This window comes from Perna viridis, chromosome 10, assembly GCF_037379345.1.
Source record: "Perna viridis isolate PV_CMFRI_1.1 ecotype Kerala chromosome 10, ASM3737934v1, whole genome shotgun sequence".
In the NCBI taxonomy this organism is placed as follows: Eukaryota; Metazoa; Mollusca; class Bivalvia; order Mytilida; family Mytilidae; genus Perna; species Perna viridis.
In genome coordinates this window covers 22,414,701-22,442,240 of record NC_142454.1, presented here as the reverse complement: position 1 = coordinate 22,442,240, position 27,540 = coordinate 22,414,701, and the positions used below count along the sequence as shown (strand labels likewise).

Genomic DNA, 27,540 nt, shown 5'->3' with positions numbered 1-27,540 from the left:
CGAATTTTTGTTCTATTTTCATTGTTTTGTATCTATAACAAGACCATAGTCTAATATTTTTTTCGAATTTTTGTTCTATTTTCATTGTTTTGTATCTATAACAAGCCAATAATCTAACATTTTTTTTCGAATTTTTGTTCTATTTTAATTGTTTTGTATCTATAACAAGCCCATAGTCTAACATTTTTTTTCGAATTTTTGTTCTATTTTCATTGTTTTGTATCTATAACAAGACCATAGTCTAACATTTTTTTCGAATTTTTGTTCTATTTTCATTGTTCTGTATCTATCACAAACCCATAGTCTAATATTTTTTTTTCGAATTTTTGTTCTATTTTCATTGTTTGTATCTATAACAAGCCCATAATCTAACATTTTTTTCGAATTTTTGTTCTATTTTCATTGTTCTGTATCTATAACAAGCCCATAATCTAACATTTTTTTCGAATTTTTGTTCTATTTTCATTGTTCTATATCTATAACAAGCCCATAATCTTACATTTTTTTCGAATTTTTGTTCTATTTTCATTATTTTGTAAAATCACAAACCCATTGTCTAACATTTTTTTTCGAATTTTGCAATTAACACCCGCTAATCATTAATCAATGGGAGAACTTTTACTTATGTAGTGTAGGTTTCAAGGATCTCTTCATTCAAATTAACAAATAAGTTTTGATACCAAAATGTCACCCGTAATACAAAATGGAAACATACTGTATTTATTTTCGACCGAGAAAATGCTAACAGTTTATATTTATTTAACATGACGATCAGTCCTTTTTAGTCGGTATCAATTCAACCTATTCGGTTTTCAGAACATTTATAAACAATCACAAACATGTTCGTTTCCTATTCGGGATAAAATATATTTCATAACAATTTATTATCTAACAGGGGGTATAGTGGCAATCGTTCACCAACTTCCATCAATACAGATCGTTTTCTAGTGTTTTTCTCTTGTTCGGAAGTTGTTTTCATTTAAGAATATTATAAATTAATTTTGAAGTAAGTCGTGAAGTGTCAATCTCTGTAAGATCCAGACAGTGTGTTTAACATGGACAGAAAAAAACCCATTACTTCGACAGTGAAACTTCACTATTTCTACCATCAGAATCAATGGAGAAGACAAGGCTGTCAACATCATATTGGCAAAATGAGTTATAATTTTATAGAAATATATTACAAATAGGTATTTCATTTACAGATAACTCATCAAAAACCTTGATTTTTCTAATATCATAATGAAAAAATATTCAAGCATACCTAATAATTCAAATAGTGGTCATTGCGAATAGAGTTCCTTAAGTAAATTTTTATTGCCAGGTCGGTTAGTTTTTGATATAAACGTTTCAGATTTAGCCTTTTTGACATGGACTTGTACTTAAGGTTACAATACTGGTATCGTATTAATTTCCATTGAGGGATGAAAGTTGGAATTTCGTATCGAAGAAGAGTGTTACAAATGGCGAGAACGGGGAATTAAGTTCCATCGGTTTAAAAATATGTACATATATCAATTCAATGAAAGACAGTAGCTTGAATTTTGAGGAGGTAAAACATTTTGGTTGGTGATATAATACTGAAAAAATACAACGGATATTTTCTAGGAAAGCCGTATCACCATGAGAGAAAGAGGATTTGGCAAGTTTAGAAAGCGGAATCTTGATCTCGTATATGGTGTAGATATAGTGTAAATGGAAAGTTCAGACAATTTGATAAGAACTGTACTAATGCATACGATTGAAATTCTTTCATCTACGAAATAACTTTAAAAAGATTGCATCTTCACAAATTACTATTTTAAACGCAAACAGTTCATACAGAAAATTCGAAAATTGATTTTTAATAAATATTTCACGTGTAAATTTATTCCAAATCGGAATAATAGATATGTTGATTATTGAATTATTCCTTAATTTAAATAATGTTGCACCCCATGGGTTGGTACAAAAATGATTGATTAACACTCACAAAGGTGTAAGAGGAACAAGCTCTCTGGCTACATTTAAAGCATTAGAAATCAAAACAGTATTGTCAGCAAATACTTATCTTGAGATAATATAAGGTTATTATTCGAATTGGTTTTTATTTAGAAATCTATGAAGCAAATATATAAAAGCACTTTTTAAAAATAAATTGCACAATTTTCCGACCCATTTTTTCATTAATTTTATTTCGTCCCTGAAGAATGCTCACATCCTATTTCATGTTCAGAATCGTCAGATGACTCTTCGTGATGAAGATGCTTTGACTTTTCTAGGTAAAGTTCAGAGTCTATGCTCGAAGTACCAGATAACTTTCTTTTTCTAGATTTACTTGTACATGTTCTTAAACAGTTACATTTCTCATGCTGTTCGACCAGATCTTCCTTCTTGTATTTAACACGACGGTTCTGGAACCATATCTTCACTTGTTTTTCGGACAGATTTAAATATGTGGCGATTTCGATTCTCCTCAATCGAGATAGGTACATACTAGATGAAAATTCTCTTTCTAGTTCTAGAAGCTGATTGCTGGTGAATGCAGTTCGGATTCTTTTGCTGCTGTTAATGTCTTCTGTGGAACTTGTTACTCCTGCAATTGAATGTAAGAATACCGTTATACAATATAACGTATATAGAGATGGTATATACACAGGATCTCAGATTGGGAGGGGGGGGTTAGGGGGCGTTAATAGAATTAAAGAAAATTTTGTGGGTAAAATTTGTGACAAAACCAAGATTTTATTGCAAAACAATTTTTTTTTAAAATCTTATGGGGGCGTACGTTCGGCACGCCCGTTCTTGTATCCACACCTGATAAAAGAGTGTCTGACCATGTTAATTGACGAAGCATTGTTTATTTATGTATATGAAAGAACAGTATGAACAAAATGTGTCAGTATAGATGACTGTACTAAAATAATAGGCAGTGCCCGTTTATTTCGTCGGCTATTGTATAAGGCGTAATTAAACAACATCTGATTTCCTTGAAATGACAGATATTTGTAATATTCAGATATATAAAAGTCGATCATAAATATATGAATTCCAGTAGTTTAAGGTTACTTGAAAACAAATAACTATTGTCAGTATTAACGCTTTTTTAGCAATTTAATTTGAAATGTTTAACAATAAAATAAAGCATAATTAAAAACTTAAGAATGTAATTCTAAATCAAAATAAAGAAAGAAATACTGGTTACTAGTATCAAAACATACCTATGTTAGAGATTAACTTTTTTTTATTATCCGAACTTGATGTATCTTTTTCAGGCTGCCTGAATCCACTTTTCAAATCCAAAGGCTTTGATTTCTGTAAGTCTAAATCACGAATATGAAAGTTCGTAACGGTGGTATTCAACATGTTCTTCTGATTGGTTGAAGGAATGGACGCAGTACTTTCAGGCACAATTGGTGTTGGTGTATGGACGCAAAGTGGACAGCAAAAACCCAGCATATCTGTCGTATGTCTTGGATAACAAGGTAATGGATGTGAAGGCAACATGTGAGTTGTAGAAAGCGAATGTCTTAAAGCCCCCGGTAAACTCACTGAATTCGTAGTAGTTAAAGTTTGCGGAACTGGTCTTTTCATAATTAAAGAATCAACGTAAAACGAACGAGACATCTTTGCTCATTAAGATTCAATTTTTCTATTCCTATCAGTAACTCATTTAGTAAGGCACTGGTGTGTATAATATTAAACGGGTATGGTCGATTAAGTCAAAGTGAAGGAATAAGGCTACATCAGTAAGATATTTATACGGATGAGGCACTATTGTTCTCTTTCACGTGGTCAATTCAGCCTAAGAAACTTTCAATCAATCAGCAATAAGGAACTGCTCGGCGCTCTTTCATACGCAAATAATAGCATCCATAATCATTTGTTAAATATTCATTTTACGGATGAGTGGTTTGAGACGGCTTCTTAATGATCATTTACACTATGGTCGTATCAATATTGTAATATCTTGTATTTTCTCTCCTCGCGGTCACTTGAAGCAATTCGGGATGTCAATGATAAAATTGAAGAAATGTCCGTCAGATATTGTCATGCACGTGAGCGGCACGCGCCTTGGCCATTATTTGAATAGAACATGATCATTGAAAAAAATAGTCATTTAATATTTTTTGACCATACTAAGACCGGTTATACTGGCTGATTTAAAAGCTATAATTGTTTTGATACGAGGACAATACGTAAAAATAAAACTTATCATTTTTATTGTTCTGAATGTAATGGGCCACAAGTTCTTATTGATATGTCAAATGATGAGAAATTGGATTTTTACAATGTGTACAGTAAATACTAAAAGTGATGTCCGCTAATACCGGGGTTTGATAATTCTGCTTTCAAGAAGGTATCATAGTTGAATATTAAATTTCTCAATAAAATTTTATGCGCTCTATGTATTTATGTCTTTATGAGATAATAGTAGCATTGATGTATAAAGATAAAAATGTGTCGTTCCGACTTTTAAACAATGTTTCTTTAGTATTGAATGAATAAATATAAATATCAATAAGATATAGATAAATGATATACACTCACATGAATACAAATGCATTATATAATGTACTATTTGTATCGCATTTAAGACTTTATCTATCATGACTCTTAGTGACAGATGTCTATTATGAAATACAATGTATATGCGAATGAAAATATATAAATTTCTTTCAGCATATTATCCTTTGATTGAAAAAAAATTACCGCGTGAACCTTAATAAACCCTCCTTTTTTCTCTAACTTTTGACTTCGTTTGTATGCAATAACCATGAAAAATATCATAAGCGTTAAAATGTCACTTCCGCGTTTTTTAAATACCTACCTATAATATAACAGGTTGATAATACCGACAAAACTTTGTTAATCTCAATTTTAAAGATCGGTGAATTAAGTATTAGGGTGATCGCATGGATGCTTAAGCACATAATTCATGTAATATGAATATTGGCTAGGTAAGCAGTCGATTAATTGATCTTAAGTAAGTAACATCACCTGCCACCGCCAAGGTTGCAGTTTCAAATTAAAAAAAAAAAAGAATATTTACAATTTGAAGTAAAAGAATTTAGTCCAGGAACTTTGTTTTTCATTATGAGCACCTCTTTACTAGTTTATATATTGTTCTGTTTTGTTTATACATATATACTGGTTTACTGTTCACAAGCATTTACAAAAAAGATGTATAAAATACGTTTATACATTAGGTATGAACAAAAATTATTTTGTTAAACACTTATAATCCTGTTTTGTCACTCCATGTCTTTAATGTGAGTGTAATATCAAGTGTAAATTCTTAACATGTTGAAATGTAAAGAATGGCATATGAAATCCACGCTTCATGTTTGAAATGAAAATTCAAATAAAAAATAAATGAATTACAAAACAAGAAAATTGTCTAGTATTGTAATTTTTGTGACACTCGTCAAGTGATTAGAATTTTTACAACTTGCTATCACAACAGACAAAGCCCATCCGTTGTCATCTTTTAAGTCACTACTAATCCCAAGTCGTAAAAACTCTTGTCACAGAAGATCTTTGATAGACCTATAATGCTATAATGTCTCCCTATTTAAAAAGATTGTTATGACCCCTACCGCCATCTCTCCAAATAAACTATTAATATGATTTATACCATTTAAGTATTAGAAACTGATAGTGCGCCACACGTGCCTGAAATAATGTCGAATGCGGAAGGATATGGTTAATATTATGTAATGCGCCGTGTGATAATATCAAACAAATATAGCGATATAGCTAATTAAACGATATTAAAACTATAAACATAAAAGGTTAGATTGTAAACTAAGAAATAATTCATTAGTCATGCTGTCATTGAATGTCTCCGTCAAACTCATATGGTATAAGGTTTATTGGGTTCTCCTTATTACAAGGGAGATTTTTAATTTGTTCAGAGAATTTACCAAAATTAAGAACATCATACTGCTGAAGAAAAATTAGTCTTTACAAAATATCTATACATTAATGAAATCCGAATATTACAAGATGTTTGACATTTTTATAATTAAAAAAAAATCATATTCCTTCTCTATATATGAATGGGGAAAGGAATAAAATTTCATGGGAAAAGGGTAGATGTCGTATGGCAGAAGTGTAGATGGTATTTTATTGAACAGAATGTGTATGGTGAAAATGGGATGTTCCACAATACAAGAGATAATCAAGAAAGTGTACTATTATTTAACGTTTTTTAAATGTATTTATTTATAAAACCGAATAAATAGGTAAACACTCATGAATAATGCAACGTATTTGTGACATAAGAACATATTCTTTTTAAATATATATACAGTGAATATTTATTTTATTGGTATACAACTCGGGCATAATGCAAATTTCAAATATAAAATATTAATGTTAAACTGATGATTTGTATTATTAATTAGAATATTTGTGAAATGTAAATTACCGATGTCTCGTCTCATCTGATCTAACCAGATTTAAGTATGAATAATCTTCAACTACATAAGGATATTTTGGCTGCATTCAAACTGCACGTGGTTCGGAAAATTGTCGTTTTTGAGTGTCATTCTGTAAGAATCAGGCAGTGGTTGAAACATGGTATGTAAAAAGATATATCTTTTGATAAAGTAATTTGACTATTTGCCGAACCAGAATCTAGAAAGGAAGACAATATTTTCCATATCATATTGGTGCATTGAGTTATAATTTCATTGAAATGCACTGAAAATGAACATTCCAATATTCTATTGAAAAATTTCAGAGCAAAGCTAGTGATACAGGAATTATGGTCTTTTCAAATAGAGAAAGTATCCTTGAGTGCTATTATATTGTCAGATTGGTAGGGTTTTTACATGCATGTTTCTGGTTTTCCCCATTTCATCTGATTCTTACAAACACTTACACTTGATAAAACCACTGAAGTTGATCGAATTGGAACATTTGTGTTCATTTAGATTACAATAATAAATCATTTTGTTCATTTTAAAGGCCATCAGTAATTCCAGTTTACATTTGGAATTGCCTATTTTCCATTTCATGCCTACATTCTGTTTCTCATTCTTGCAAAGGGAAAACGCCATACACTTAACAAACTCGAAGGCTGTTCATTAAAATGAAAGGAACAGCAAACTTTTGTCTTTAAAAAATTAGCCCCAGTAAATACTCTACTGAACTGGTAAAAAGTACTACAACATCCTTAGTTGTGAACAAGTGCTCAAACTGTTATAATTTTTAGTAGTAGTCTTTCTGAAAAATAGACAGGTGGTGAGTCATGCATGTCAAAAACCCACCGATTTCAGTTTTATGTCTTGTTCAGAAACAGTTACAGATCACACAACCAGTCCTCGTTTTTCATTTGGTTGTTGCATTTTGAGATAAAAATTATTGTACATGAAATTTGCACTTTTCAAGAGTTATCGTTGTGTGAAAGTATAGCATATGTAAACGAAAACAAGCATCGTTTGATTGGCGGGTTTTTCTTAATAATGAATCATCTAACCATTGGCAGTGTCTAAATTTTATATGGACTGGTACTTAAAAACATAATAATTGTTCTGCTTTTATCTTAACAAGGCAGTGAACAAGTCCGTCTGGAGTGTCAGTAACACCCTTTGTAAGATAAATATAAGCACAAGCTGCAGGAAAAAGGACTATATAAGTTATTGCTAAATTAGAGTTTTCTAAATTTCTAAATGAGCGAAAATTCAGGTAATAAAGTCGTAATAAACTTTCTTATCATAATATCTACTTACAGTTACGACAAGATCGAAATTCAACCTCGAGCAATAATTACATTTTTAGACAGAAAATAGAGTCAATACATAAATGGTTAGTATCAATCTTACCTCAATTATAACAAGACTTTTTCATTCTATTTAAGTCGCACATTATGCATTAAAATAACACCTGGGGATACTCATTTCATACCCTTTAATATTTGGTGGCATATCAAAACATTTTAAATATTTTAGTAAAAAGATGTAGTGTTTTGAAATAATTTGTATTTTGGTACATTATGACTCCATAATAGTCACACAGAGTATGACCTTTAGGCAGGTCAAATGATACAAAACATACCACTTTGTAAAGGACAACAAATAAGGGATAAAAGACTTGAGATTGAAATGGACAATGAATTTCAGTATGGCATCCTACAGGGTAAATTTGCTTATCGTCCGAGTTCGCAGCGGGTTAAGAAGTAAATTAACTTCCATAGAACGATATGATGAACTGATATGACTTTTAATATCGTCAGATCAATGCACAGAGTGCAATATACAATGCAGACAGATGTCCAATGTCGATTTTATCGCTAACCTCTTGGAAAGTTTATGTCCCTCAAGTAGAAACGTAGGTCAAAGGTTTAAGACAAAACATGGCTATTGATATAAATTAAAGACAACGTATTTGACCCAGCTAATTTTATGAATCGTTACTTTGTTTGGATTTTTATAATTTCATTTCACATATTTCACCTACCCTTTCTATATTATGTATATTGTGCCAATAAAATCATACAGTTTAAAAGTTAAAAAAAAAAAACAAAAAAAAAAGAAACAAAAAAAAAAAAAACAAAAACAAAAACAAAAACAAAAAAAAAACAAAACAAAAAAACAAAACAAAACAAAAAAAAAACAAACAAAAAACAAAAAACAAAAAAAACAAACCATAAGCATTGGAAATCCGAAGGTATCACTTTACTCCCTCAATGCCATTAATACTATAGTAATGGTAGTCCAAAAAATAATGATAATTAAAATTGCTTTTAATCTTGCGGATGTAAGATGTCGTGGTTCATTTAAAATTGATCATCTTTTGGAATTTTTTTCTTCAAATTTCGGGATTTTTAGTACGGAAATATAACGCTAAGGTATTCACTTTGCGAAAATCCGAACTATATTTTAAGATTATATTAGGAATGTAACAGGGTAATGTTAATTCAAAGATAAAGTTACCCCTTTACAAACACAGTTTATATTATGATTTATCGATCAATAAAGTGGTTAAAGATATTAATTCATTTGTTAATCGCCTTTCTTATGTCCCAACAAAGTGATCCGAGTAATTCTAGAGTTGTTTAGGAAAAGGCGAATGACACTAGTATTTTTTTTTGCAGCTTTAATCGATATGATGTGCAAGTGCGTTTTTACTTGTAACCAACACGAATCTCTATACAACTGATACTAATCATAACATTAAGGTTGTATATGATCTTAACTTGAGCATCCGATCACCAATATATAGACATCACTTACAAATACAGATATACTTGCATACTTCTTATACGTTCAGAAATTTACCATCCATTTTTTTATAATATTTTATGTGGAATTAATGATTATTTTTAGCTTTAATTTGGGCTGATCCTGTACGTGACAAAGTTATTTTATCAATATCTATCGCCATCTATGCCGAGATTAAATACTTCATATATTAATGACAAAGTATGTTTTCCTTATGAAGTTACTGATATTATATACTTAAGTAGCTGTCTTTGCAAGAATCATGCAAAATCTGAAAAATGTGATACACCCAAAAAAGGCTACATATTTTTATTTTTGCAATTAAGTTGTTTTATGGGTCCATACTATGAAATGTGTAATTATTCATTCAAATCTGTCTGCTCCTAGAAGATAATCAACATTGAAATTTCAATAGATCCATTGTATTTTAGTGTCATTTACAGAGTTACCTCCCTTAATTTTGAAATCTACAGTGCAAAATCTGAAAAATGTGATACACCCAAAAAAGGCTACATATTTTTATTTTTGTAATTAAGTTGTTTTATGGGTCCATACTATGAAATGTGTAATTATTCATTCAAATCTGTCTGCTCCTAGAAGATAATCAACATTGAAATTTCAATAGATCCATTGTATTTTAGTGTCATTTACAGAGTTACCTCCCTTAATTTTGAAATCTACAGTGCATTCTATATAATTTTTATCTCCTAAGAACACGGGTTATACGAAGAACTAAATGTAAATTTCTGTTTACTATGACCATTCAAACAAAATATCAAAAATAAAAATATGTAGGCTTTTTACCCATAAATCACATTTTGCATGATTCTTAGCTGGAGTACTACTTAACCTGTAATTAGACTCCACACATTACCCATTGACATTTTTTCAAGTGAAATATAATTCATTGATTCTGATGTATTAAACGACTTCTTGTGCACGAAAGTATATTAACAAAAAATTTAATCACATATTACAAATTGCGATATGCTCTACACGTGTTTCCATGAGTAACCTCAAATCAGAAGCATTAGAATCAAACATGTAGGAAAAAATCCAAAAATGATTTGCATACAAAAAGTATTCTAAACCAAAACTGTCGAAAAAAAGGAAGCCAAAACCATTACCGATTGGTTCAATCATGTGCAAGTCAAGAAATGAAACCTCGGGGTTTTTGGTAAATTGAAATTAGTAATACTGAAAATTTTGATGATTATGATAAATGATATCTGCTAAATTTCGGGATCAGACATATTTGACTACTGGATTAACTGGTAAATACCCTCAATGACCTTTGGTTCACTAGCAGTGGCACTGAACCAGTGGCTATCAAATCAAAAATACCAATCATATTGCCAATTTCGATATGCTAAACATGTGTTTCAAGAAGATTATCTGATTTAACGAAGTTAATTAGAACATATGTACAGAAGATAAAAAATGGATAGACTAATTTCATTTATGAAATCGTTATTTAAGGTATTAGAAGAACCATAATTAGACATATTTTCACATTTGGTATTTGATTGAAAATATCATAAGCAGATATTGTTTTAACAAGTTTATTACTTATTTGAATCACAATAAAGATAAAAAAATGTTTTACCTCGGTGCGCTCCTGTTATTGGGCCTTAACGATATTCTACCCCAACATAAGATAATCATGCGTAAGTGACAAGGTATAAATCTTCATACAAACTTGTATTTTAAAGGTTACTTTATTGAAACTGTTTTGATTACATGTTCTGTAAATGAATATAACTAACTACAGACTAAAGAATAACTCTCTACACTCGTAATAAGAATGTCGATACATGTTTCTAGAGTAAAACACACAAAACTTAAAATGTAACATCCTTTGATACCAATAGCACGTTTATTTTAAGCCCACCCCGGTCTCCACAAAAAAAAAAAAAAAAAAAAAAAAAAAAAACATGATCACATAGGTCAATCGTAATTATTCTATTTACAACGTCAGATGATACGAAACATCAATTGTTTAGTAATTGTCGAAATGAAAAGATTCTTTATCGAAAAGATAATGCGAAAAGGAAAATAACTCCAGTCGATAAACATGAGGTTTGTATTGTAAACCTTTATGCATAATTGATTATAATAAAATTAAACGACAAAAATACTTCAGGCCTTAAATTAACAACCATTTTATCAATAAAACGATACTCCGTAGTATATTGTAGATCGTTGAGGTGTTCTTTCATTCCATGTATTACTTTGAAAAGAAAAAAAGGGAGCAAACGTCAGGAATTATTTTTTTGTCAATCATATTATTTCCAAGTTAAATACACTGCGGAAAGTTAAACAATTATGTTATGAGTTGCCTACACGAATAAGGAAACTATTGAGATACTTTTATCTTCAATCTGCATAAGGGATTCGGCTAAATTGTTTTAATTATGTTATTATTTCTTGATCAACCTTGCATTGAAAGTTTATATAATTGATGCAGAAATTAAGTATGAAACAGATTTTTAAGTATATATGCATAACTGTATAGTAGATAGAAGCGCGTTAATTATTAATTAAGGAACATTCCGGACACGACAAAACAATAATTGTCCCTCAATTTTAATAAAGTTTCCTTTAAAAAGTCATTTGAAATAAATGCTCGCAATACAAAGTATAGAACTAAGTAATAGTCATCGTTTGAAGAAAAAAGTATTTTTGTACAATTCACAAATTCGTGTTAAATTTACATCAGATTGTATTCTTTAAGGTAGTAGACCTAGGGTAAGGGCCACAACTCTTACAGTCCGAGTTGCTCATTTACTTTTGTTACTTTGTATGTATGATTTTAGTTACTTTATGTTCTTTGTTGTGTATGTCTGTTTTCCATGTCTAATCTGTGTCCCTGGATTACATTCTTTTGATTACCGCTACAACCTTGGTTCTCTTGATTACTCTTACAAATCATTGGAACGTTTGTTTATTCAGCATTTTACATCAATCTCATGTAAGCAGCAAGTAACTTGGACTAATTTCATTCTGTTTCAAACGAAAGCTTGATAGGCTTTGTTGAAATTGGATATGATACAAACATATCACTGATTTCAAGAGTAATGTCCCTTACCCTAGGTCTACCTCCTTAAGACATCAATGTTTCTGATTATTGGTCTTAAGTATGGAAATTACATCTTTTTTGCTCGATGATTTTTCTTATGCAATTGAAATTATATCATTTTTACCATAATGTCATGTTAATATAACAATATTAAATAGCAAACACATTTGAAGAAGGATAACTCTGTCCGCAAATTAACTATCTTCTCATAAATGGTCTTTCGGTATACGAGATGTGATATATAATGCTATTTCTATTTGCTCAACTATGAAATCGTTTATTTATTTTTTAGAAACCTTTCTCGTTATTCACGGAAATTTTGTGCGGTAATGCTATTATTTTTTTTTACTATTACACAAAGTGTAGTGAGTTAAGCTCTATTATATAGAAATATTGAAAAAAAATAGATCTTCAGGTTATGGAGAGAGTTATTTCAAACCTGGCTATAATGCAATCGTTTCCGAAAAGAAGAACACAAATTGATCTCATTTGTACATCTTTCTTTTTACAATGCGAGGCGTTGATCAGAATAGTTCGAAAAATAATATTATGGTTTACATCATGAATTTCCACGTCGAGATTACCATACTGCATCTAACCTCACATTTTTGACATTATGAAATTCGTCGACAAAATATCTAATCTTACAATTTCCAAGTAATACTCATTGAAATATCTGTAGTTTTTATAAAAGTCTTTTCAAAATGGATATAATTCCATACTGCTTTGCACAATTTGTGCGTTGATACAAATGAATTTGAGAACAAATTTATATCGTACAATGACTTTTTACGATGATATTATAAAGGAAAATAGCTGACAGCTGTACCTCTTATTTAACGAATTTTAATTACAAAAGTTCACTTCTCATTTGAAATGAAAAAAATGGGTCTACCTAAGAATTTTTACAGCACAACGCACAAGAAAACTTACAACGAATGCGAAAACAAAATCTGATACCATTATATACTATATTTTGATGAACCGACTTCACCTGACCGTTACAATTACGATCTCGATAAAATATAAGATTGTTATTAGAATACAATCGATTTTGTTTTGAAGTAATCTTAAATATTCATCATCTCAAAATCAACTCGTTTGATCAAACGTCTTTTTCCACGATTGTTAATACATTTTACTACCTCATTTAAAAAAAAAATTACCCCAAAAACAAATTTGTAATTATGGGTGTCTTGGATTACATCAATGAATGTTAATTTACAAAGTCCATATTTATTTTGCTAATGTGAAATTTGATTTAAATAGATTTGTAATAAGGAATTACAATATTTATATTATGTGAAATCTCATAATAATCGAATTCTATTCATTTGTGAAATTGAAGTAATGGATAGGTTATGAAACAACCTCTGTGTAACGAAAGGAAGTAAGGAATACAGATTCTGTAAAATTTTCATTAAATGCAATTCTGTTCCGAAGTAGGAGTAATAGATAAGTGAGCGAAACCCGTCTGTGTAACGAAAGGAAGGAGGGAAGTACTGTAATCCTTAGCTTATGTCAATCCGTCTCCTGTCATATGACAAATATGAACACATTAAATCGGCATGCTTTGATACGTTCGTTTTACATGTATTTTTGCCACAATATAATAGAAATTTAATAAGTGAAAAAGGAGAGAGACATGTAGGTAAAAAAGAAAGAAAATTATAAATTACAAAATCGTTTACTTTCTGGAATACAAGATTGCACTTTTCATAATAATTCAGCACTTTTTTTCTGTTGTAGGAGCTTCAGATCCATCAAAAAGAACATTAATATCAACCTGAAAACTGAAAGTATAAATTATAGATCATATCTTCTTTAGTGATTTTACTAAAATAAAATTCGGATTTTACCGATTTTCTACCGTTTGATATTTTTGCTGCAAGAGTTTATTGTAATATACCGGGAAAGTAGTGTAATGGAAGCGGGAGGTTCAGTGCGCTATAAAACCTGGATTGACAACAATTTCCATTGAAAATATTGCATGTCTGGAGCATTGCGATAATATCCATCTTTCCACTATTTACGTTGATTGCCATTTGTTATACAGACTGTCCGTTTAGACTATTCTTTTTGACTTTTCCTTTTGATTATAGACTTGAGTGCAACAATTCGGTTCTTTTGTTAATACCTTAACTTAAGCACCTATACATAAAGTTATAATTTATATAATTTATGGATTAAAAAAATCAAGAAATTTCCAATCCTGTATATGAATTTTTTATAACAGAGTCTTGGTATATTTTTCACATTTTGGTTAACTGCATGTATAACAAATAACCTAAATGATATTGTTTGTCATGTAACATAATGAAAATATGTTTTTTTTTTCAAAAGAAGCGTTTCTAATAAATCGATTTTTTTCACTGTTGATGTTGATAAGACTTTTTAACTAAGAATTGATGTAAGTACAATGAATATCTAAGAAAAATGGCAGAAGCTTTTACATTTTATGAGCAGCTCGTTGGGTGTTTGTAGATAAGAATCGGACTCTTACCCTACCGGTACACATGGTTCATGCTCTCATTTTTTAGCGGAGTCCGAGTTGCTCATTTGCTTTCTTTAAACGTGTTATTTTGGTTATTTCATGTTCTCTGATGTGTGTGTCATTCTAATTATTATCCCTGGATTATATAATTTTAATTTCCACTTGGTTCTTGGTTTTCTTGACAATTCTATAAGATATCCTTAAGATCCCTAAAAATCTGTGTTGTTGTCGATTTGGTCTAACAATACATCAATTTGAAATATCTCTACACTTTTCAGTTTCAGTTTTAGGATATTTGAAGGTAGAATTCGTTAATTGTCAGTGCTTAATCTGATAAATGATAAAATATTATCTCAAAACCCGTTACGGATAACTAAATACACTTAAGATTTAACATATTCACTGTTGTTTTATCGTCTCATTGCTTCCTCAGTTTTGTTTATCAACATTGTTAGGTCCAATGCGAACATCTATTTAGATGGTCCTATTAAACATAAAATGAAAAAAAGTAAGTTCTTGTTTCTAAGGGAAGGGAAATAGTAAAATAGTGATTTAAACATATCCGTAACTGTCATCGAAACAATAAAATTAAATGGAATTACTCCCCTTTCTCCACGATTACGATTGTTTCTTAGACCAATTCACTATATTACATAATTTTATTGTATTGGAGATAATTTGTGTTCTTCGATTCATCACCGTTATGCTAATGGTTAAAATACATCGAATAATTGTTACTTACGATTTAGATCCTGATAATATCATGTGGAAGATCTCGACGAGCGCATGAGCGCGAGTATAGATATTCCACATGATATTGTCAGTGTCACAATCGAAAGTAACTAACCAGTGATTTTGTTTATTGGTAATCTCATTATGGTATTTTAATCGTCTTGTTGTACATTTATATTTTAGTCTTTTTTTTGTCATGGAAAAGCTATATAGTAGCTATAAAGTAGTATGACTGCACAGATTGTTGGTGCGAAGGTCATTCAATCTTTAATAAATTTTGACGGATAGTTTGAACATTTTGTCATTTACAATTAGAATGAGACCTATCCATTGTTCCATTCAGTCACAGCAAGTAGGGTCTAACAACACCCCATATTACTTTCTCTTCAGACCTTTTTAGAATCCTCGGATGTTTTACTTTGAATAATGCCTTCAAAATAATGAAAGACGAAATATGCTTGCCGATCCCTAATACAGCAAAGTATTAGTATTTACATTTACACCAAAAAAAAAAAAAAAAAAAAAAAAAAACAACCATAACAAAAAAAAAAAAAAAAAACCAAACAAACTAAAACAAACATACAGACAGACAAACAATCTATACAATACAAAACAAATTTGAAGAATTCTGTTGCCATAATAACTTTCATTGACGTCCGGTGTGGTGTCCAAATAAAAACAACGTAAGCTAGACGCTTATCAATTTGTCTTATCAAAATTAAGGCCGTTTATGCTTCGGTTTTTTTTAATTCTATTTAAATATATTCTCGCATGTTTTTTGTCGATTTTCTTTAGTTCTGACATTATATAGGACGTTTGATGTAACTGTGTAATTTTACACAATTCGTTAATATATTTATGAATGTTACACATTTCCACTGCCAAATTTCGATAAAATATTCTGAAGTTGCACAAAATTATGTGGGACACATCTGTTTACCAAAAAGAAAATCATAATAAATTCGAATCCCCAGGTGTAACATACTTTAAAGTCGCTATCAATGCTTTTACTGAAATTATCTGAAGTTGGTACATAAAGTAAAAAACATCTATGACGAACTGCTGCTCGGCTGCCTTGCTGATGATGTTATAAAACAAAATCATGCACAAACTAACTTATAAGTACACGTACGCCTTCCTTACAGAAACACTTACTATATTAAATGTACGTTTTAACGTTAATCAAATTTGTATATTTGATAGATTGTCAGATATCTCTGTGAACCCAAGTTATTAAGTAGCACTCCAGCTAAGGATCATGCAAAATTTGATTCATGGCTAAAAAGCCTACATATCTTTATTTTTTTTATATTTTGTTTGAAATGTCGTAGTAAACAGAAATTAACATGTGGTTTTTCATATAACCCGTGCTCTTAGGAGATAAAAATTATATAGAATGCACTGTAGATTTCAAAATTAAGGGAGATAACTCTGTAAATGGTGCTCAAATACAATAGAATCTGTTGGATTTTCAATGTGAATTATCTCCTAAGAGCAGGAAGATTTGAATGAAAAATTACACATTTCGTAGTATAGACCCATAAAACAACTTAATTACAAAAATAAAAATATGTAGTCTTTTTTGGGGTGTATCACATTTTTCAGATTTTGCATAATTCTTACAAAGACTGCTACTTAACAGGTTTTGTGTAAAAAAAAAATTGTATATCATAATGAATGAACTTCGAAAATTCAAACCATATTTGATATTAGGTAAACTATATTTCAAAGAAATAAATTAACAGGCTTTCACAAACTGAAGACAAAACAGAAACTAAAATAATTCAAAATGGTTGGTATCGTAATCGAGCAAATAAACTTTGTGACGTTGTTCGTCGTAAATTGAAACATGGGTTTTCATCACACTGTAATTGAATTTAAATTCACGTGAAGTTATTGTGAATTTCAAGCTTAGTACACTTATATTTATATATAATAAGTCCGATTTATACATATTCACGTGAATTTTAATAGCGTTTTCATTTATAAATAATTCTCGAATACATGTAGAAAGTGACGCCTTTCCTGACAATCTGCGAAGTACTTATTTTTTAAACACTTTTAAACTTGTAAATCAGAAGATGTAACTCGCTTATTACAGTGTAATGCTTACCAACTGATACATTATGCGTAAAACAGGAGCTTTGATGTTAACACTATAGAATAATCGATGAAATGGGTGTAGATGCATGTGTATATCATTTAATTATGTATAAAAGATTCATTGCATGTCAATGTAATATCTTCAAATTTTGATAGCTTCTCTAAGCCACCACTCACAGATATCGCAGCATATCTTTATAACGACGACCCTGTTTAGGGCATAAACTTCCAACAAAGTGACATAATCGAGAACACCGATAGATTCAAAGTTGACCTAATTTGATAAATTTGTCCCAACGTGCATCTTAAACAAATAACGATGAGTTCTAGAGCTGTGGCTATCACATGGGAAAATAACGTGGTTTATCTATTATTATCCCCACATATTATCTGCTAAATTAAACGAACTCTCCTGTGTAAAGATTAAAATAGCAGTCAGCAAAACATTCGAATTTTAGTTCAATGAATATGGTTTATATTCATTTTATCATCTAGGAAAATCATGAAGTGTTGCAAATGAAATGTACGTAAAATTATTTTACTGTCGATATTTTTTCATTTCTACTTGTCGCAGACGATGCATTTTGCAAGATTTAATACTTCAATAGAAATGATATATCTCGGTTATTCATAATATTTTAAAAAAAAAAGAGTTAAACGGAAAAGAGTGTTGTTAAGCCGAGATCACCCATTGGTCATTTTCCACAGTCGAATTTTATTTGTATGTATTGCTGTAACTGCCATTTCTTTTGGCATTTTTTCACGACAGAGAAGCAAACCTTCCCTGACTTACCTTCTTTTACAGTTTGTAATCACAAGTTTTATTTATGTTTAATTGTAATATTCTAACTGTTGACGAGATTCACTGTTTTACTTACTGTTATGTTACTTTAATAATGAATTTTCCTTAAGAATAGTAATACTTTATAAACTAGATTTCAGACCGTTTTCAAAATAATAAATTATGATATATAAAGTTTCATATTGTGTTTTATGTTTGACCTTTGACCTTAATTCCAAAGGAAAAGGATATACTGTAGGATAAATTTGTATGGTAATACAATACTTAAATGAATACGTTTACCAGACATGGCATGTTTTTATCGAACAAATAATGGAGAATTCTATCAAAATCGAATTCAAGCATATTTGTACCAAATTGTTTTCGGTGCGAATAAAACTATACATGATGTCATTCTGTTGACTTTGTAACTGTTTGATTTAAAAAAAAAATAGAACAGCAAATATGGCAAATCATTGCTCATAATTCATATCTTCTTACAATCATGACCACATAAGTGTAAAAGTCTTCTCAACTAACAATAAATACGTTTCTTACAGACATGTGTCTAAATTATAGTATTACGAAACGCTTAAATAAAGTTTTATGCATCAATGAATACTTAAACCGAAATGGTCACTTTCATAGCTTTCCCTGCAGTACGCAATAACTGTAAGACTTCTAAATAATTCGGGACAGATTGAACACATAAAGGAATAATTATTAGCAAAGCTAACTGACGAATCCTTCATTAATTGGAATAATTCTTTCTTTAGTCCACAATAATTAGTTGTATTTGGTCAACGTGCGTCCAGTCTACGTCGAATAAAGTTTCCAATTGAACAGAGGGAAATTAGTGTTTAGGGATAAGTCTGAGAAAACTGTAGATACAATTTAATTATATAGTCGTTTGTTTCTGACAGGAGAAACCTTAATTGCATTGTCCAGTACGCTGCTGTAGAAGAATAGCCTCTGTAGATTAATCTTGTGGACATAAATTGGAGTCCTAATTTCTTGTTAGACACCAGTAACAATACATTCAAAATATCTGCACCGTCATGTTTTTTTTCGCTCCTCCATTAATTATCGTGACTTCCTGTTCCGGTGAAGAAAAGTTACACAACTGTATAATTTATCAATTCGTACCCATAGTCTACATGTAACATCGTTTATCACATAAACTGGTTAGTACTCTTGGGTAATTCATTTGCTAAACATAATTTTTGTTGTTTTATGTGGTTTATACCGATTTTATCCAGTACATGTTTCAGTGATATTCTCAAGTATCAGTGTTTTCGTACCCGATTTTAAAATTGTGTATAGATACGAAGGCAAGAGTTGAAATTGGAAACGTCGCTTTCATTACAATAGTTTTTACGTCTTTTGAGTTTATGCATGTAAGATGAGCTTTTCTATTCGCCAACCTTTATTAGTTACACTGAAAACAAATTAAGACATTCGATGTTACAAAATGAAGGAAATTCATTTGATAACTAGAGCAGGCATCGTACTCAATATAGTTTTCAGAAATATTTTTATTTGAAATGTGAGAATACGGTAGTGTAATTGCAACCAACTGTTAATATATGTTCTTCAATAAGACATTCGTTCATTATGTTTAGATGCGATGGATAATTTAATACAACACACTTTTTAATTTATGTTGAACTATCAAATAGTAAGTAGTACTCCAGCTAAGAATCAAGCAAAATGTGATTCATGGGTAAAAAGTCTACACATTTTTATTTTTGATATTTTGTTTGAATTGCCATAGTAAAAAGAAATTATCATTCAGTTTTCCATATAATCCGTGTTCTTAGGAGACAAAAAAATATATAGAATGCATTGTAGATTTCAAAATTAAGGGAGATAACTCTGTGAATAACACTCAAATACAATAGAATCTATTGGATTTTAACTTTGATTATCTTCTAAGAGCAGGCAGATTTAAATGAATAATGACACATTTCATAGTATATACCCATAAAACAACTTAATTACAAAAATAAAAATATGTAGCATTTTTGTGGTGCATCACATTTTTCAGATTTTGCATGATTCTTACAAGGACAGCTACTTATGAAGTTTGTAAAAAGAAATTATGCCAACTCAGTAACGCAGGCAATCCATGTTTGCTTGTTTCAATGTAGAGGAAATAAACTAATACGGAAATTCTCGAAATTGCTTAAAATATGAAATAGTTGCTTTTGTAAAGTGTGAGTAACATGGATACACGTGTTCTTCAGTTAGCAAGTCTATATGCGTTCAAACGGAAAGTATTCCTTCTATATGCTAGAGTAAAGACGAATTTATCAGATTCAATTAGAATAGAACTTCTTTTGAATGTTTTCAGTTAGTATTTTAATCCTATAACAAATTTTCTTCTACTACTCGTTTTCACACAAGTGAATCTGTTTAGTAGACTAAACTTAAACCAGGCATTGATTTTCACCGAGCGAAATTTCTGGCTTTTATCTGTGAAAACTGAAATCTTTTTTTTTCTTTTAACAATTAAAGTAAGAAGGCATTCGTTTCTTAAAATCACATTACATGATAGTTGAGGACTTAATTCTAGAGAATAAACACATTTCATGGGCGACTAGGTCATAACCCAAATCAATGACTAAATAGAAAGTTTTCTAATTTACTTTTGACATGAGAATGGTTAACCATAGTACTAGCTGTTGCACTTGTAAAATAATTCACATAGTGAGAAAGGCTCGTGTTGTATTTCAAAGGTTTGCAGAGACCTATTAAGTAGTTGTTTTTTAACATTAACATTATAAACTGTCGCTATTTTCATCCTGAAAACAGAATTATTCTATATTTTTCCTAGTTGTTATTCTTCAGTATGTATGCAACAGTAACTACTCATCAAAGATTTAATGGCATAATGGCCGTTTATTTTGTATAATAAAGATAAAATTTCAGATCTGATTTCTTTACCATATCATAGTTTTCCATTCCTCTTTGGTCTACCCCAAATGTGATACTTTATTAGCAACTCGGCGGGTGTTTCTAGAAAAGCAAAGGACGCTTACCCTACCGGTGCACCTGGTGCATCCATACTCCCACTTTTTAATGGAGTCCGGGTTGCTCACTACTTTTGTTTCTTTGTATGTGTTATTTCTCGTTCTTTGTAACATTATCCTTGAATTATGTTCTTTTTTTATAACCGTTCGAATCCTGGTTCCGTTTATTATTAAATAGCAGTCTTTTAAAGAATCATGCAAATTCTGTAGAATGTGATACAACTAAAAAAAGGCTACATATTTTTTCATTTTTTTGCTAAGTTGCTTTATAGGTTTACATGACGAAATGTATAATTATTCATTCCATTCTGTCTGCTCTTAGGAGATAATCCACATGGAAAATCCAACAGTTTCTATTGTATTTTAGTGTCTAAAAGAGTTTACAGAGTTATCTCCATTGATTTTTACCTTTACAGTACATTCTATAAAATATTTATCTCCTATGAACAAGGGTTCTGTGAAAAGCCACATGTTAATTTCCTGTTCTCAATAACATTTTAAACAAAATATCAAAAATAAAAATATGTAGGCTTTCCAACCATGAATCACATTTTACATGATTCGTAACTGGAGTGCTACTTAATACTTACTTAAGTAACAACGGAAGTTACAGATAGACAACACAGTAATATTTCTGAAAACCGCATATTTTGTATCTAACTACTATTATTTTAAATAACAACTGCGCAAAGAATAAATGTAAGAATCAGGCAATGGATGGCACATAATTTTCCCCAATTTAGTCATTTTTGCCTAAAATATATTCAGTACATCTAGAAAAAAAAACTATCAAAGTTTATCCTGAAGCATCTGTGACAGATATTTTTTGACTGCTTATATAGGGAAAGAGTGCGGGACTTGCGGGAAGATTTTCCCACCATTTTTCCATAGTGCATTTCAACTGAATTTGACCTATCAATATCTTAAAAAGGCAAATTTTACAAACACTTTGATGGTTATTTCTGGTGGTTATCAGGTATAATTAATTGGTTAAAGCAATAAAATCTCTGCGTTTTTCTCCTTCATGTGCCACACTTTATATACATTTTGCCTGATTCTTAGAAGGAGAAGTACTTTTAGAAAATAGGCTATGTTCAGACCCATTTTGCTAACAAGAGCAAGAAGATATTAATTAAATGTATGCATGGATGTGTAGTAGGTGCTCTCCACTGAAACATATCAAAAATAAAAATATGTAGCATATCTTCGGTTTTTGCTCATCTGCACCCAAAATCACCCCCCTGTAAGAACTTTTCTTCTTAACGTTTTTCATACAAACTTTGTCCAGACCATAACTTTTTTGTCTTTTGACCTAGACTTCCAATATTTGGTATGTTGGTATATCATCTCAGGGTAGATTGTTGCATACCAGAGTGGTAGACTTTTGACCTTGACCTTTAACCTCAAGATCAAATAACATACAAATTTTGGCAAAATACGATGCATAATTTTATCTGTGCCATTATTATTTGGTCTTTTTACTTATATACATAATCTTTGGCATTTAAGTATATCACACCAAGGCAGGGAGTAATGTTTTAGGTGGGTGACCTTTGACCTTGACCTTTGGCCCGAGGACAAATAACATAAACGTTTTGGCAAAATACCATAAAAAACTTTGTTTTGGCCATATTGTTTTTTTGTCTTTTTACCAAGATATCTAATTTTTTGTAAGTAAGTAAATCACATTAAGGTAGAGTGCAATGTTCAAGATAGGATAACGTTTGACCTTGACCTTTGACTCCAAGATCAAATGACACAAAATTTTGGCCAAATACCAGACAAACATTTGTCTGGGCTAAAATTGTTTTGTGTTTTCACTTAGGCATCTGATATTTGGTATGGGATTATAAAACCTGATGGCCAGGCACCACATACTAGGGTGGTTGACATTTGAACTTGACTTTTTGACCTCATATTCAAATAACATACCAAAGTTTATCGCCATTCATACAAAATTTGTCATACCATAACGCTTTTTGTCTTTTTGACCTGGACTTCTAATATTTAGTATGTTGGTATATCCTCTCAAGGTGGAGTCTTGCGTACCAGAATAGATGAAATTTTACCTGAATTTAACCTCTCAACCTCATGGTCAAATAAGATACACATTTTGGCAAAATACCACCAAAGTTTTGCCTGTGCCATAACGTTTTTGCCTTTTTACTAAGATATCTGACATTTGGTATGTGTGTATTTCACGCCAAGGTTGAGAGTCATGTACCAATTAAGGTGTGTGACTTTTGAACATGACCTTTGACCTATGGTCAAATGACATAAACAATTTTGGCTTAAGTTCATGACTGATTTCATGCAATATTTCTCCTCACAGTATGTCGTAATTGTAAAGAATCACTTGCCCTTTATTACCTGATTGTGCGTAACTCCAGTAGCAGTACTAATCTTTCACATCTGTTATGGAATATGGGTTCTCTTAATTTCATAGGAGAAGAACTCTGAGCTTAAATAATTATACCCCACGCAATGCAGTTGCGCAGGGTAAAATGTGTTTGACCCGTCCGTCTGACCGTCAGTCCATCAGTCCATCTTAAGAGTTCCGGATTTTTTTTAAACACTTGCAGATATTGAAATATTTTTTTGGTTAATAAGTTCATCATGATAAGTTAAAGGACAAGTACACTTTTCGATAATTTTTACCGAAATTACGGGCTTTGCAATCATCAAAATTCACAGAAATAACCGTTTTCCTGACATTTTTTTTTCTGAACGTTTGCAGATATTGACATGATTTTTATTATAAATTAACCGTGATAATTTACATTACAAATTTGTGTTTGGTTTCACTTCGATGATTTTACTGAAATTACGGGCCTTGAACTTATTAAAATTTACAGAAATAATCGTTTTAAGGACTTTTTTCCTAAATGCTTGCAGATGACATGATAAGTTCACAATGATAAGTTACAGGTCAAGTTTACATTCTGTTCCAATAGATGATATTTAATTCAGATTAATTAAAACTTAAATTAATCAAAGTCTGGCGTTTTTATCTAACATTCTGAGTAACAGAATTTAGTTAGAAGAGGTTGGTTTTCTCATCGTATATTTAAGCTCATCTGGGACGAACGTCAGTGTGAGCTATTGCCATCACTTTGTGTTCATTTTAGTCGTCTGTTGTCATTGTTGACTTTTTCAAAAATCTTTTATTTTATATTGTTGCAATCTTTTCTAATGCCTATAAAAATCATTTTCAAAAATCTTTTATAAATTTCATTTTTGTTGCAATCTTTTCTACACCTGAATTTAACACTCTAATTCCTTTTTTATCTAGGTCCTTCTAAATGTATTTCTCTTATCAATCTACCTACATGTGTATGTCTGTGTTGAAGCATAGTTGAATATAGGGAAAATATATAAAGGAATATGCCAAAGAAGACAAAAAACCTAATGTTTTTGAAAAAAAAAAACATCACGATTTAGTACTTTTGGTATCATACCTCATTAAATATAAATAGCAGGATTATATTATACTGAAGTCATATACGGATACATTAGGATATTGAATCAGCATCCAAACGAAGTCTGGAACTTATATTTTACATTTCATTGACTGTATTAAAGTTTACTTCTGATCTCATGTACGGGCAATAATAAGTAGAAAGATCATGTAAACTATTGATTATAAATTAAAGTAGTACATATTTTACAATTATGCAATATATTCTTAAATGCCGATACAAGATGAAATGTATAATTTTAGGTCACCCATGTTTGGTTCTCACATAGTTTCTAGACAACTACAAGTAATAGATGTTGGGTAACAGGCCAGTAAACAAACATTTGTTATTTTAAGCTGTCCTTGCCAAAGGCCAAGTAAGCTAATGCCATCACTTGGCGTCCCTCCTCGTCGACAAATTTTCGAAATTCTCCTCTAGATAATTGTGCACAAAATGACTGTCGGGATTTATGATCCGTGAAAAAAACATAGCCGCCGTTACTAGAAATAGAACATAGGTGTCAAAAAGCATTTTAAAAAAAAATACTCAAAAAACCGTTGCCTTTAGCGTAATTCTTGCAAGGGATAATATTGTCCAGGATTAAGAGAAAACCTATGCCGAAATCCTGCAAACAATATTTACAACTGATGTAGGAGTTATGACCCCTATAAAAGTTTTTTTGTCATTCCTCGTATGTACAACTTTGAAAATATTCTCCTCACAAACAATTGTTTTGTATGGTATTCCACAAAAAATGAATGTTGGGATTCTTCATCCGTGACAAAAACATAACCCCTGTTACTAAAAATAGAACATAGGGGTCAATAGGCATTTTTTTGCAAAGAACTCAAAGGTTGTCGCCCTTTTTTGGAGGATTATATAGTTTAGCATCATAAGATTGACACCGACATTTTCGAAACGATTCGTTTACTAATGTAGGATTTAGGTATTGTGCTCGAAATGTTTTTAATCCATTAAAAATGTATATAGCTGCCTATACTAAAAACGGAACATAGGGGTCAGAAGAGTTTTTTCAAAATAATTAAAAAACAAAACTGTTGCCTTCAGCAAAATTCTGGTTCAGGTCATAAAATGCTATCAAAAGCGATTCCTGCATTTGACTATTCAGTTAATTTTAACTTAGCCTGTCTCATTGCCATTTTTTTTCTAATAAGCAAATGGTAAACCAGGTGAACGATTCAAGCTCTCTTAAGCCTCTAGTTATCCATTTATAATGTTTCTTTAATATATTATAAAATTTAATGTTGATTTTCCAATTGTTCTTATCTAAATTTCTGGCACAAAATTCCATGTTGAGTAAGTCACAGTATTGTGTATTATTTTAAATAACAAAATTATAAAACATTTTGAAATATTCTGTAAACAAGAACCTACATGTTCATGTTTACAAGAGTAATCATGGAAACCAAGATTCTAGCGGAAATCAATAGAATGTAATCCTGGGACATTTTGATAAGATGTGCATTTCAGTAAAACAGGAGTTAAAAATGGAAATGGGATACCATGTCAAGGGTTGATCAATAAAAATAAGAAATATTATTCTTGGGATTGATTGAATTCTCTCAAAATACAGAAATTTAAAAAACAATTTAGTATCAGTCATATGACATCTGTCCTCATTAACACTCATTAAGTCAATAGTTGATATGTTATTTGACCATGAAGTCAAAGGTCAAGTTCAAATGTCAACCAATCTAGTACGAGGCGCCTCGCCTTCAGAAAACATAACCCCATACCAAATATCAGATGTCTCAAAAAAAAAAGACAAAAGTAAAGTATAGCCCGGACAAAATTTTGTATGATATTTGGCCAAAATTTTGTATGTCATTTGACCTTGGAGACAAAGGCCAAGGTCAAAAGTCATCCAATCTGGAACATTTAATTCTAACTTGATGTGATTTACTTAATTGTCAAACAGGTCAGATATCTAAGTAAAAAGACCAAAAAGTAATGGCACAGTAAAAAATTATGTATCGTATTTTGCCAAAATTTGTATGTTATTTGACCTTGATATAAAGGCCAAGGTCAAAGGTCACCCACTCTGGTACGCGACACTCTGCCATGAGAGGATATACCAACATACCAAATATTAGAAGTCTAGGTCAAAAGACAAAAAAGTCTGGACAAAGTTTGTATAAAAAGCGTTAAGAAGAAGAAAAGTCATTATGGGGGTGATTTAAAGGCCCAAATGAGAAAAAAACAAAGATATGCTACATATTTTTATTTTTGATATGTTTCCGTGGAGAGCACCTACTACACATCCATGCATACATTTGGATAATATCTTCTTGCTCTTGTTGGCAAAACGGGTCTAAACATAGCCTATTTTCGTATATTTCAAATTGTCAGAAATTAAGAATTTTGGTTGATATGGTAACCAGATCTTAGCCAACCAGATTGCTTTGTACTTTATTGTACATTGTTTTCCATAATACACACTTCATTAATATAATTATTTAGTTTGGTAAATTTCCACCATTAGAAATAAAAAAATACATTCAAAATGTGAGATTTTTGTGATTATTAGGTCCTAAATTGGTGGTTGCTAAGGAGTGGTTGTTGCTATAGTAACGGTGTAAACATTTTTCATTTTTTCATTTTATTCATTGTTTTTCTGATATATCCAACTGA

The 27,540-nt window shown here is 30.7% G+C and overlaps 1 protein-coding gene across 1 annotated transcript; it reads right to left on the bottom strand.

Annotated features, from left to right (window-relative positions):
• Positions 1–2,171: 2,171 nt before the first annotated feature.
• On the bottom strand, positions 2,172–3,620 carry LOC148604986 (uncharacterized). Its single transcript, XM_088547532.1, has 2 exons — positions 3,201–3,620; positions 2,172–2,575 (listed from the first exon to the last, which is right to left on the bottom strand). Exons 1-2 carry the CDS (start codon positions 3,604–3,606, stop codon positions 2,172–2,174), a joined length of 810 nt encoding a protein of 269 aa, XP_088403658.1. The 5' UTR covers positions 3,607–3,620.
• Between the last annotated feature and the right edge of the window lie 23,920 nt (positions 3,621–27,540).

Bases quoted from the DNA above. Each gene is read 5' to 3' on its own strand.
- LOC148604986 (XM_088547532.1), bottom strand. From the start codon at position 3,606: ATGTCTCGTTCGTTTTACGTTGATTCTTTAATTATGAAAAGACCAGTT. The intron at 2,576-3,200 runs GTATGTTTTGAT...ATTCAATTGCAG, and splicing joins AAAGTTAATCTCTAACATAG to GAGTAACAAGTTCCACAGAA.